This window comes from Anoplophora glabripennis, unplaced genomic scaffold (assembly GCF_000390285.2).
Source record: "Anoplophora glabripennis isolate ALB-LARVAE unplaced genomic scaffold, Agla_2.0 scaffold50, whole genome shotgun sequence".
Lineage (NCBI taxonomy): Eukaryota > Metazoa > Arthropoda > Insecta > Coleoptera > Cerambycidae > Anoplophora > Anoplophora glabripennis.
Genome location: NW_019416330.1, coordinates 1,212,237 through 1,226,379, shown reverse-complemented (window position 1 = coordinate 1,226,379; position 14,143 = coordinate 1,212,237). Strand labels below are relative to the sequence as shown.

Sequence of the window (14,143 nt, the reverse complement as noted above, 5' to 3'; positions counted from 1 at the left end):
CATGGTCATTATGCCGTACATTTTTTATGGCACATGAGGTCACAGTAGGGAAATGAATTTTCCGCTCAAGGGGTGAATATTTTCGTGAAAAGTTCCTGTACGGCATTTGTGCCCTTTTCGAGTTCATTAAAAATTAACTAGTAAAAAAATATTGCCGTATAAATATCATGGCGCTAAAGGGAAAAAAGGCCCCAAAGTTCCAAAAAAAAAAAGTCCAAATGTCATTAAGATCAACAAGATTTAATTAACTTTTCATTTCATTATTTTAGTAGTCTATTTTATAAAATAATTTTCTAAATTTTTTTTTTTTTTTTTGAAAAAAGTAAAATATAAACGTTATTAATACTTCTTTCAAATATCAATTTAATTTTTTGGTAATTATTATAAATTTTTTGTATTGAAAAAGTTAATATTGATTAACATAATTTAGTTTTACATTTTTATTGGTCTACCTACTTGGAATTTACGAAACACTATCTCTTTTCATTTTATTGTTTATACAATTTATGCATATATTAGTTGTATATTCCATGCAAATGTAACGGCAATATAATTTTTCATCATTACTTTACTCCCTTCACAATCTGCAATGAATGCCGTACAGGAATTGTTAATTATTGAGTATAGTAAAATTGAGATTTTAAATTATAACATTCGATGAATGTTGCATCAAAAATGTACGGTGATATAATTTTTTATTATCATTTGATGGTGTTAATGTTATGGGGTAAATGCCGTACAGGAATATATAATTTCATAATGTAGTGAAAATGCCTTGGAAAATCCTACTAATTATGGAAAACCTTGAAATTTAAAATAGACGGCATGCACAATTTTGTTAACCCTTGAATAATTTAAAACAGTAATAAAATTGAAAATATCTAGTCCTATAGTAGCTGTCAAATGGATTTTCCAAATTGCAAAAATGATAATCAATTTTTTTTATTCACGGCCAATTGTTTTTTTTTTCTGGTGCCAATGATTTTGTACAGCACTTTTGTATAAAGACTATAAAATGGAATAACTTGCTTCCGAAATTTTTTCCGTTCAGGAAATAATGATTTTTACCCAAAGAAAAATGGCGTTAACTTCAGAGCATTCACAATTACGTAATAATTTTTTTTAGCCAAATATTTTGTATGACACATATTTTTTATTATTTTAGAGCATAAGTAAAACTCTGAAATTAATGCCGTATTTTTTTCAATAATTTTTTGGAATAGGGGTTGAAATGAGAAAATATGCGTCAGGGTAAAAGCTCTTAGAGCCAGTGCATTCGTACGGCATAGTAAATTATAACTTTCCAGTAAATATCTTTATTTAAAATCAGGCACGCCATACATTTTTCGATAATTTTGACATTAGTGAAAATATTCGGAAAATTAACATTTTTTATTCTTTCCAGTACCGTTATTTTTGTACGGCATAAGGTTTTTATGTCTTATTTTTCTAATATCTGACATAGGTCGAAATGCCGTCAATTTCTATTAATTTATTTACCCGGCCCAAAACTGGAAAGTTTGATTTTCCGCTGACAACCCATATGCCACGGAGAATAGTGTTCAAATGTTTTCTTTTAGATTGTAGTATTTAAGTCATAGACTCTTACGGTGCCTAAAATGATTAGGAAAATTTTCCTATCTGGCTCTTAGTCTACTAGCTTCTAAGGAAGACAGCAAATGTGTCACAAAGGGGCCTCATAATACCGAGACTCCGAACTACTATTGGTAGTTACTTCACTGTTTTATTACAATTTTTTAAATAGCGAAGACCTTTTTCTAAACAATTTATACTAACTGCAGCATTGAATTTTATAATAAAGTTAAGCTTATGTAACTCTATGTGTTCTAACCGATTAAATATGCCCATTTATACGGTGTTTAGTAGATATGTAAATATATGTTTATGTTAGTATGTAAAATATTGTGCCTTCAAATAGTTTAGTATTAGGAACATCAGTGTTGTACATTAGTTTTTAATATGAAATATAATAATTTCAGATATGCATAACCAGATTTTTTTTCCTTAATTCCTTGGAATTATGTATAGAAAAACTAAAATTCTGGCTATTATAGTATTTCCGATATAAATTGAAGAATTAAAAGGTTGACGGTATGTACCAGGTTCGGTCGCTGATTCAACTCGGCATTGAAATGTTTGAAAAATTTGTTCCCATATTTATTTAACCATACCCATATACAGGTCTGATCGCACTAAACGTGGAGGTGGTAGAAATGTATACACCCAGTTGAAGAATGCAAGCGCGGGCAAACGAAATGCAAATACAGTTGCATTGGTCCACTGGGCAATAAATCAGCTTTTGACAAATGGTTGACAAATTGCCCAGCAGTGCAGTGCAGCAATGCGGAATTTGGTGTGATTTAGGTAATTTTAATTTTTTTAAAGCCACCTATTAATCATTTATATTACAATTGTGAAAGGGAGAAATAATATTATTACAACATGGCATTTTGGAGACCTTTTGAAACGGAACAAAACAAAGTTTACCATCAATATAATAAAATTGTTTGTGGGCATAAATAATTAAAATATGTTGTTGGCCAAATGAACCTATAATAGAAATTTTGTACACATTATATACAAATTATAATTTTTTACGTTTAGCAGAAGACTTTTTTAGGGACGCCTATGAAAGTCATTAAATTTTATTGCCAGGCGTTTTTTCCATGTTCAACTGACTTCGGAAAGACTATAACAGATGTGATAATTAAAAAAGTGTCGTTAAAAAGTAAAATTCAATTTGATATCTCATTTTATATTTCTGGAGTGTCTTTGGCTAATAAGTACCTTACTGCAGATGTACAACAAAATTATTTATTATTATCTTTTGTCTAACGATAAACATATAGTTTTAACAATACCATATAAAAATTGCAGTGAGTTAATCTATGAAAATAACTAACAATTTGAGACAGCAAAAAAATGGGATTGTAGCCACTTGGGGAAAGGGGCGTAATATCCTCCTTAGAGGACCATTTTATATAATATACCAGGTGTCCCAGAATATGTGGGCAATTCTCGGATTTACTCAAGGGATGTTAAAATAACATTACAAGTTCCTATAAAAAATTTTCCGTGGAAGGGCCCCCCAATAGAGATACATGCCCCTAAAGGACTCTGAAAATTGATTTTTTTAATAAGATGAACAGATAAGATTCCTTAAAAATTGACCCATGAAAACAATTTGGCTTATTTGGTTTGCCAGGGACAGACTAACGGCAGAACAATAATGCCAATTTTTTACACCCTTTACGATAAAGGCACAAAAATAATATTTTTTAGATAGTTTGAACCTTAAACTAAAACAAAGCACTTAGTTGATATCGATAAAATGAACTATTTTCGAGAAAAGACTATTTTTGTTTAATCTGATTTTTATTACAAAATTTTGTATGTCTGTTCAACATATGAGCTCCTTCTAATGTTATGCATTCCCTAGCTCTGCGAATTGAGGATTGTTGGTTCCTCTGTTGTCCATTGTATTAAAAAATAATAAGTATTTTAAGTTATTTAAAAAAAATTGATTTTCAGGGGTGCCCTTTAGGGGCCTGTATCTCCGTAGGAGGGTCCTCTAGGGAAAATTTTTATAAGAACTTGTCATGTTATTTTAATGTCTCCTATATAAATCCAAAAGAACGCCGACATATTCTGGGACACACTGTATACCACGTGTATTTCTCGTGTTTGTATTGCCTTGTTCAGCCTGTCTAAATTTTCCTAAGGTTTCCTCTCCATTTTACATTTTTGTTATTATTAATTGCAAATTGATGAAACCCTTTTAAATAACCTCTTTTTTGTTTACCATTTTTAGCTTGAATTTATACACAGACCCTTCATAAATAATTACATGTCACATGACCACCTAGCTTAGACAACCAACATTGCAAGGCTGGTATTGGTAACAAAAATTGCCCAAATGTTGGCATCACCAATATTAATGATTTTTTTACTGTGAACAATGACAGACTGTGACCACTGCTCGATATAATGTGACCCCTGATTGGTGGAATAGAATCTCATAAAAAATTACACCAATCACCAGCTGGTGAAACGGAATGTTTTTCTTCACGTAATCCTGATCTTATTGTTTTAATGTTACCAGAATTTAATTTCCAACGTGGAAGAAAACAAAATTAGTGGCCACGTGACTTGTAATAATTTATAAAGGGTCTGTACTAACATTTATCAGTAAAATTGTATTGCTCAAAAAGTTGCAAATATGAAGAAATGTTGGTTGCATAAGTATAAGTTTTATCTGAATAATTATAATAGAATTTTAGCTGTCGGAGTGTATTGAAGACTGATCTATATTTTTTTTATACTAAACTTCTAGCTTGGTAATCCATAGGCTGCTGGATAAAGGAAGATTTTGGAAGATTATTTAATATTTTTTAATTAAACTTTTGGCTTGTAACCTTAACAAAACCCCAGCAATTCAATGTATATCTAAAAGGCTGCTATATAAATCAAATGTTTTAATTATTAGATCATGCTTTCGAAAAAAAATTTAAAGAGGTCTCCTGGGTCTTAATGGGCCTTGTGCCATGTGTCGGTCATAAGTGGAGTAAATATTCACCGTTTGATTACTGAAGGAAAAATTTTTAAAAATACCTTGAATGTTTCCATGTTTTAAAACCTCATGTGCATGGAAAAACGTAATAAATGGTAAACCTTAATAAAACTGATAATAATAATGTAAAGCAAAAGTATTAAAAAATTGCATTCCAGATGAAATGAGATAATTGTAAGGTTGAAACGGCACCATGTCATCTTATATATATGAAATATGAAAATATGAAAACATTTAAAATTTTTTATTTTGCTAGATACAAAAATGAATGGGTTTATTTACATACTTTTTTACTTGAACATGATTTTTGTCCTGTTTACTTACCTTTTTACTTTTTACCTTACGTTTACTAGTTATGCTTCATTTAGCAATTATCGATACACAGGGTGAGTTAGAAAGAATGGGTCAACAGTAAACTGGAGATACTAGACACAAAAATTTTATGTTTGAGCTGAACATGAAAATTTGACACAAACCTACTTAGAAAAGAAATAGCAATATCAGCGCCTGAAAGAAAATCACCACCAATATAAATTACTTTTTTAAAGCATATAGCTCAACAGATAAAAAAAATATGTTCTGATTTACCTAAATAATACAGTGAAAGTAGCGCCCTCTAGAAGTAACATCAAAATAAGCTTCAAATTTGTAATTTTCACACCAAAAAACCCAACACTACCAAGTTTCAGAGTAATGCTATCAAAACTTTCTCAGTTATTGAGAAATTTCAGAATAAAATTGAAACCGTGAACACCCTGTATTTCTCAAACCAGCGACATTCGTATAAGGCATGATGAGCTCAAACATAATATTTTGGTGTCTAGTATCTCCAGTTTAGTGTTGACCCATTCTTTCTGACTCACCCTGTATAATAATATAAGCATAATAAGCAGTATGCTATCTAAACTGCACTTACATGGGTAGGAAGATACCTTCCATTACTTCTTTTAAAGCATTGCAATTTCTAACAAATGTATTCTTGTAACAAATTAGCTAAACATTATGATAGTATGCGTTTCTGTTTGTTTCCATCAAGTTTTGTGGATATGGATATAATTCTCAAATTATGTGATCTAAAAAAATTGAATGGCATCTTGATCAAGTCTCCCCTTCTTTATTTGTTTGATAGATTATTTCAGTTATTATACATAAATGATATACACTACAGTAGCTAATATAAAAAAAAATACAACATGCGAAAAATATTTTAATACAATTTTTTTACAAAAAAAAAACAAAACAATGTCAATCTACATATATGCTACTTAGAGTCCAATGTATCTATTTATAATTAAAATATACATAGATATATAAATTTGTCCAAGGTTGAACTTGAACATTTTATTCAATCATTCGATTAAATATATTGCTAAAATATTCAGTCGTTATATCCACTATTATATTCTAATTTCTAATTTTGGTTACATTTATGGATAATCCTTGTTCTTTTACATCAATTATACTATTATATTAATATACCGAATTAGTAAATATTAAACTAGACCTGTTCATATCTTAGTCCCTTCGAAATATGACAGTTCTTCAGCATCAAGAGCTGAGCGAATATATTTATGGGAAGGTCTCAAAATTGTAATAGAAACAGAAAAAAAATATATAATTCGCAGCATTGTTGTTTGTTGTACACCAGAAGAATTTTAATGAACAATTTTCATGGATAGTGACAATTTGCATTTTTTACAACAGAGGTTAAACAATCAAATCCTCAGTTTAGTTTAACTAATTATTAAGTATCTAAGCACTTCTAAATTTGGAAACAAATTTAACAAAAAACAATTGTTTTTCTGAATATGGCACATTAAAGTGTCATATTCTGGACACATTTTTCTTCTTTGTCTCAGTAGAGTAATACCTTCATATAGCTATAAATAGTTACAAATAAATGTGAACCATTTTCTCAAATTACTAAACACTACAACTAAACTTTAACCTGTTCAGGACTTTCTGGAGTACCTGACAAAAATTTATCAACTCTCTGCTGATATTCAAAATTACTTTCAGCCTTTGGTAAATTGCTGTTATCCTTCTTAGGAACGTACTTTGCCAATTTCTCTCCTGCAGGAAAATGATTTATGATATCAGGAGGAAACGTAGTACAGTTTTTACTGCCCTTCGTCACAGTGCTAACTTGAACCGTTCGTCCGCCTTTAGACACAGCCACATCATCGGGATAACCATTTTTCATCCCCCTATAGGACACTTTTGTCGACAGAAATGACCATATTAGTCCTATAGAAGAAAGAATAATGATATTCATGGCTAAACTAAAAGTAACTGGTGAAGTCGGATTGCTTTCGTATTCGTTGAAGTTGAAATTCATATTCACAGTTATCAACCCTGACAGTAGCAGACATATCGCGGAAGTTAAAGTGGAAAAACTTGAAGCTAGGAAGAAGAAGGTTATGTTATGGTCGATGTACCATCGCTTCCAAGCTAAAATACCCGTTACAAAGCTGCAAATAAAGCCAAGCGCCATGACGAAACACCCGGAGCAAACCAGTGCCGGAATATTTATGTAATAATGACCATTATGTACATTTATATCTTTTTCCACTTTTTCGAAAAGTCGTTGAACGGGGTTTTCGGTAGTTAGTACCATTTCCTCAGTACTGTTGTCCAAGTTTGATTCCTGACCATTGTTGGTCATGGGAGTATCGGTGTTTCCAGTTGTTTCCCCAATCATTTCTGATTCTTTCTCTTGCATGGTCAGTTTATGCACAATAAGAGTTCCCATAAGTACAGAATATAAAAATAACTGGAGAAACACTACACTGAGTCCTATCACTATGGAGGCGGAATACCTTCTTTCTGATGGATATTGGTCTCTAGGGTCTATATTGGATTTAGTTTTGATTTTAAATATTCGTTCCATGATGGGAGATTTTCTAAATTTCTTATTCTCCTTGTAGAAGTAAGATTTTTGGGTTACACCATTTCTGAAACAGATAGACATAATTCTATTAGAAATTTTATAGAATTTTTAAATATATTTCTTTAATTTCATAATGCGATTGGAGAAATAAATAATTTCATGGTAACAAAATTTTGTAGTATATTAATTTCTACTATATCTCATAAAAACTTTTTTAAAAATAGATATTTGCTGATTGTTACTCGAGTTGCTGCTATTCTAGTTCTAAAAATGAAAGATTTTTATACAATTGAAACATATTTCCTTAATTTTTGCAATTTAATAAAATAAACAGTTTTCCATCGAAAATTATTTATTTATCAAACATCTTATAAGTAAATTGTATTGTTTGTTGATCAATTGGCATACCTATTATTTGCACAACATCAAAATACAATAATTTTATGGATAAGCGATGTGAAAGACTCACCTCAGCACAGATAAGAAAAAATGCAGCCTAAGTTTGCATTCTTAATCATTGAATCAACACTGATTTCTTTGCAAACTTTGCAAATAAAGCAAGAACTTGTTATTGCCGTTTCTTAAGCGATAATTCAATATTTTCGTTTAGGTGTCAAATATACAAATATTATAATTTATATTTACTATAATAATGTCAAATCTATATACAGGGTGTCCCACATAAAAACCGACACAGGGCAGGTGCATCTAGGGGTGTCCAAAATATTGTAATTTAAACAAATTTACCTATGCACAAAGTTGCACGCCTGAGGGGTTATTAGCCCCCAAAATGGGACCCTAAATTTCGAAAAAAATTTATATCTGCAACACTTTACCGTAGAAGAAGCAAATTTGATACAATATTTAGGTTTATTACTGGTCTTCTTTGACTATGATTTAAAGTTAATTGAAGCACTACAAGGTGTTCATTGGAAATGACTCACACCTAAATTCGTACTGAACTTTTTTTTCATTGGCAGAGTTGAGAAATAGTAATAGTAATTCAAAGGAGAATTTAATTTAAATTTTTTTTTATTCGTTAAATTTGAAAAAACCATGGTTTTCAAGAAAAACCGTATTAACTGACAAGATTTTAAGTGTTCATTAGAAAACAATCAAAAAGTCAGTAGTAGGCTTTATGTTTGACAATTGGCCAAATAAATTGTACTTCACTTCTCTCCTAATTCTACAAAAAGAAAACAAATACCTAGATAGTTTTTAAATAAGCGAATATTGTATTAAGTAAAAAACAAATAAATAATAAAAATAATAATTGATATTTTTTCAGCAACAATCAGAGGCAATTGTTGAAATAAAATAATTTTATTACTAACTCACAAGTTTGAAAGATAAATTCATTGCCTACTACTGATTATTATTTTCGATTATTTTCTAATAAACACTGTTAAATCTTGTTAATACGGTTTTTCTTGAAAGTTTTTTAAAATTTAACACGAATAAAAAATATTTAAAATTAAATTCTGCTGTGAATTAATATTATTATTTTTCCTTTCGGTCAATGAAAAAAAAGTTCCGTACAATTTTAGGGGTGAGTCATCCCCAATGAACACCTTGTAGTGCTTCAATTAACTTTAAATCATAGTCAAAGAAGACCAGTAATAAACCTAAATCGTGTACCAAATTTGGTTCTTCTGCGGTAAAGTGTTGCAGAGATATTAATTTTTTTCGAAATGTAGGGTCCCACTTTGGGGGCTAATAACTGTCCAGGGGTGCAACTTTGTATATAGGTAAGTTTGGTTAAATTTCAATATTTTGGACATCTACCCTGTGTCGGTTCTTATACGGAACACCCTGTATATTTCCATTTTCCGTAAATGTATTTTTTCAAATTTTCGCAGATGTTTAAATTTAAAATACACATTTACCCAGGAAAACTAAACAGGTTTTTAATTTTATTATTATAAACATTATTTTAATTGCCAATTAAGTTGACAGAAATTGCTATTTAATATCAATGATTCTTAAGTAGGCAACAGTTTCAGTAATCAGATTTATTACAATATAAGTGTGATGATAAATGTTTAGCCTACAGATAGATTTAAATCAAACCAGGAAACTTTGTTTAACTGCATAAAAATAAAATACAGGTCCTTGTGAACTAGTAACATTTTGCTCTAGCCTTAATGCTTCTTCTAAAAATTAAAAAAAAATAAAGAACAAGTTACTTAAGTGTGCTTGTATACATATCAAAGTCACACATATCATACGTATACTTATTACATATTACATTTTTTTAGTTTAAACTTTGAGCGCAGTCTACAGTTTAAACAAAAATAGTCGTTGTCGATCACATTTTAGTTTTGGCTCGCTTAACTGTCTAAGTAAACTGTTTACCTAATTTATTGCATGAGTTATTAGAAAAACTATTTTTCTGAGACGTACCTGTGAAGGTAATAGCCCACTGTTTTATATAATATCAAGGCCGACAGCAGTATTTTGTTTGTAAAATTATCACGTGCTTATAGAAGAGACGCACCAGCTCACATTGCACTTGAGCTATAGCAACGTAAAAAAGTTATTAACACACAACGAAACGCAAATTAACCTAATTTACACAAGGGAAGTGATATAATTAGTTTGGGAATGTGAAAACATAGGCCTAGTATTACTTTAATGTATATCAGTATCAGTGATGTAAGAATAGTTAATGCAATTAAACAATGGAAGTCATGCTGGATGGATATAATGGAAAGAAAGTGTTGTACATCTTCCTGCGAGTAGAGAAATTCGTAGTAATTTCCCAATTTTGTTTAAATCCTTATATGCTCAATTTTATTTACAATAAGATGTGTCTGCTGTGTATCTCAAAGCGGGGTTTCACCAACAGACAACAGATTAGAATGAGTCACAAAATACAATATTGTTATGAAAAAAAAAAATAAATGATACCAAAATGCTTTGCTGGTTCTTCTAAGTCCTGCACATCGAAATTTCCTGATCACAAAATTACAAAATTTTTTATGAATTTATCATTCTAAAACCTACGAATTATGTTTCAAACATTATTCTCCATAATTCATACAGGACATATTTTCACTGAAAATCATACAAATTTTGCTTGCAAGATTTTCCTTCATAATTCGATCTTTTCGAACTATTAAGAGAAAAATGAAGAAAATTTTGAGATCCCATAAATTGGGTGTCAAATTGGGGCTCTATCAACTGCTGGCATAAAAAAATATTGTGTTCTATTTAATATTTTCAAGCAAACCTGGATTTGACCCAAGGGCATCATCAACATATTGGCCCCTAATACCCTACAACGTTTATCTTAAACTTTTGATGAGATTAAATCTTGGAAAGTGATTTAAGGTAGTTTTGGGAGAATCTGTATACAGGGTGTCCCAGAATAACGTGTACCACGGAAGACCACAAATTCGTGGACTTAAAATAGGCAGATTTAGGTTAATTCACCTATATCCGAAATCGCTTCGTTTGGCCACTAGATGCTCTTCGTGAAAATTTTTTGAATTTTGTAAATAATTCGAATAATATTAATCAATTTTGATTATTTTTGGGGTATGGACTTTTGCTTTCAATCTACACATTTTGGTGTTACACAGTGTTTTTTAAAACTCACAACTCCTAAGAAATTGATGCGTGGTGAATATATCCGTTCATAACTTTTTCCTCTTTCGGGCAATAATTACGACTATTTTTTATTTGATAGGTGATACTATTTGGAAGTTTTTGGACCTCTTATAGAATTTTGGTTAAATGTGAGGTTTGGATACAAAAAAATAATTTTTAAATGTCTACAATATCTTGCCACCCATATTACAATACTTAACAAAGTGCTTACAGTCACTGATTTTGGAAGTTGACTGTATAACAATAAAACCTTAAAAGAGACAACCTTGGAAACGACCTGCTCGGCCGGAAAGCTACATGGTGGGGCGTTTGCTGGACCTCATAAAAATTCAAGACTTTTCAAAAAAGATCAGGGTTGTCAGTGTTAGTTTTAGAATATTGGAATTTGACATCTGTTATCTTTTGAGATTATTTTACTGTTAATTCCACATTAGTTGTAATAAAAAGCTGTAGATGAACTACTCGTTATTGAAACCATGTATTACGGCTCAGGAATATCTCGGCTAAATAAAGAAAACCTGCGGTGAAGTGAAAACCAAAAAGAACCTCCCCGTAACAACTGTAATTTCACTTTGATCTTTAAATCATTGTACGTGCCAATTCTTAATGAATGTTTATTACGATAAGATATACCACATGTTCATTTTTCGATATGGATACACACATACGACGAATTAGAATTATTTACAACATGCCTATTTTTATTGAAATAATTTGTAAAAACAATCAAATACAATAAAAAATGTTGGAGATAAAAATAACAAAGTTGAGGTTATTAAATTTAGTACAAATTATTATAAAAACTGTTCAAAATGACCAGCATTGTTTCTACAGCAAAGGTTAATTCGGCCAAGAAAGTTAAAGGACACCCTTTGCAGTTCTTAAGAGTTATTTTGTAAACCTTTTATGGCATTTTGGATATGCCTCCACAACTCAGTTCAGTGTTAGATGCGGAATCATGCACTGTTGTTTTCAGAGTGCCCCAAAGATAATAGTCGCAAGGTGTTAAGTCTGGTGAACGTACAGGCCATTTAACAAGAACATTATCCCCTCTACCGATCCATCGACGAGGGAATGTTTGATTCAGATACTGCTAGACAGTTACAGTGAAATGTGGTGGAGCGCCATCATGCATAGACCATCTAGCTGTGAGTAATAACGGCACATCTTCCAATAACTCGGGTTTTGCAAAAATTCTAAATAAAATTCCCTACTATTCAGTCTATTGGGTAGAATAACAGGGCCAATAATAATGCTATGCATACAAGATCAAACTGAAAGCACTAGCACTTTGCTAAATATTGTAATATGGGTAGCAAGACAATGTAAGTATACATTTAAAAAATATTTTTTTGTACTCAAACCGGTAATTTAATCAAAATTCTACAAGAGGCCCAAAAACTTCCAAATAATATCACCTATAAATAAAAAATAGTTGTCATTATTGCCCGAAAGTTGTAGAAGTTGCAAATTTAAAAAACACTGTATAACACCAAAATGTGTAGATTGAAAGCAAAAGTCCACACTCCAAAAATACGTATTTGAGTTATTAACAAAATTCACAAATTTTTGCGGACTTTGAGGCCCTCTAGCGGCCAAACGAAGTGATTTTGGATATAGGTGAATTAGTCTAAATCTGCCTATTTTGTGTCCACGAATCTGTGGTCTTCCGTTGTACACGTTATTCTGGGACACCCTGTATAATTTGAGTGACTACTGATTAAATAATTTTGAACATACTTTTACAACAAAGTATAAGTTGTATTAGAAATGTATCAATTATAGTACTCAAAAATATATAATGCAATACAATTTGAAGGGCATTCTTTATATTTTAAAAACTTCGGGCATTACAATTATTCGTAAGCAGGATTAACAGACATTTGCAATAAATATTTCTTGGTAATAGGTAGTACGTCGAACGTTATACGTAACGGTATTAGATTTTCTCCACAAAATTTGGAACACCATGTGTACGCACTAGCTGCAACAACAAACTTTAACGAATATCACACAGTAGTCACTTCTAAACGTTTTATTTCTTGATCCAGTCAACCAAGATTTTATTAGATACTCACCTCTGACTTTCTGGTCCTGAATCCTGATAATATGTTTATGTCAACATTACGAGAATGAGAATACCTACATGAATTTGTTAAGCTCCAAACTTGAATCTTATAAAAGACCCCATATACGATCAGTTTGGTGCTTCGTACCATGTAGCAGAGGCGGACTGGCTAGATGAACAGGCCCGGGAAACATTCATCAAGCGGCCCGTTTTTTGAAAGTTTCAGAATTTATTTTATTTTAAATAGGCTCTTCGTGAATGATTTATTTGAAATATTTGAAAAAAGTTAGCCATAGATAATTTGATATTGTTTTAAAAATAATTAATCTCACAATTTGTTTGTAGATAAAAATTAAAATCTTAAATTAAAATAATTTAGATTTTTTTAAAATGGATAAGTAGTAGTTGGAAGGTATAAGAAGTTAAAGCATTATTATTTTTAATAAATAAATAATCATTAAAATATATATTTTGTATTAATCGAAAATATTGTGTTGTAGAGCTAAGTATAATCAAAAAATTCCAATTTAATATAAAAGGAGATTTTTTTAAAAGTGTACTTTTTAAAACTAATTCATTAATTACATCATCTAATGACAAATTATTTAAAATGTCTACATTTAATGCCATTAACATAAAAGTCTCTAGTTTTTCCTGAGTCAGCGAACTTCTCAAACGATTTTTTAAAAACTTCAAAGTGCTAAACGACCTCTCACAAGCTACTTGTGTAAACGATAGAGATAATACGTATTTATATGCTACTGATGCAAAGAGAAATACGTTTGTCAATAGATTGTATCTATTTAAAATCCTGTAACAACATATGATGCAGTTTTTACATGGCTCATGTTTCTTTTTATTTTTTCCTTTATATTTCTGCTGAGTTTCATCAGTTTCATCTTCTGTGATTTTAGTCCAGACGGTATCTGTTTCAAAAAGCCATATTTGGGTGAATCGTATATCCACGGAGATTTTTGGCTTT

At 30.6% G+C, this 14,143-nt stretch overlaps 1 protein-coding gene across 1 annotated transcript in view; it reads right to left on the bottom strand.

Moving 5' to 3' along the window:
- Positions 1–5,725: 5,725 nt before the first annotated feature.
- Positions 5,726–14,143, bottom strand: part of LOC108914397 — a 28,726-nt gene continuing 20,308 nt past the window's right edge. Inside the window, exon 2 of the mRNA XM_018720214.1 lies at positions 5,726–7,545. Coding sequence (XP_018575730.1) covers positions 6,528–7,481 — 954 coding nt within the window. The 5' untranslated portion in view covers positions 7,482–7,545 and the 3' untranslated portion in view covers positions 5,726–6,527. The remainder of the gene's footprint in view (positions 7,546–14,143) is intronic.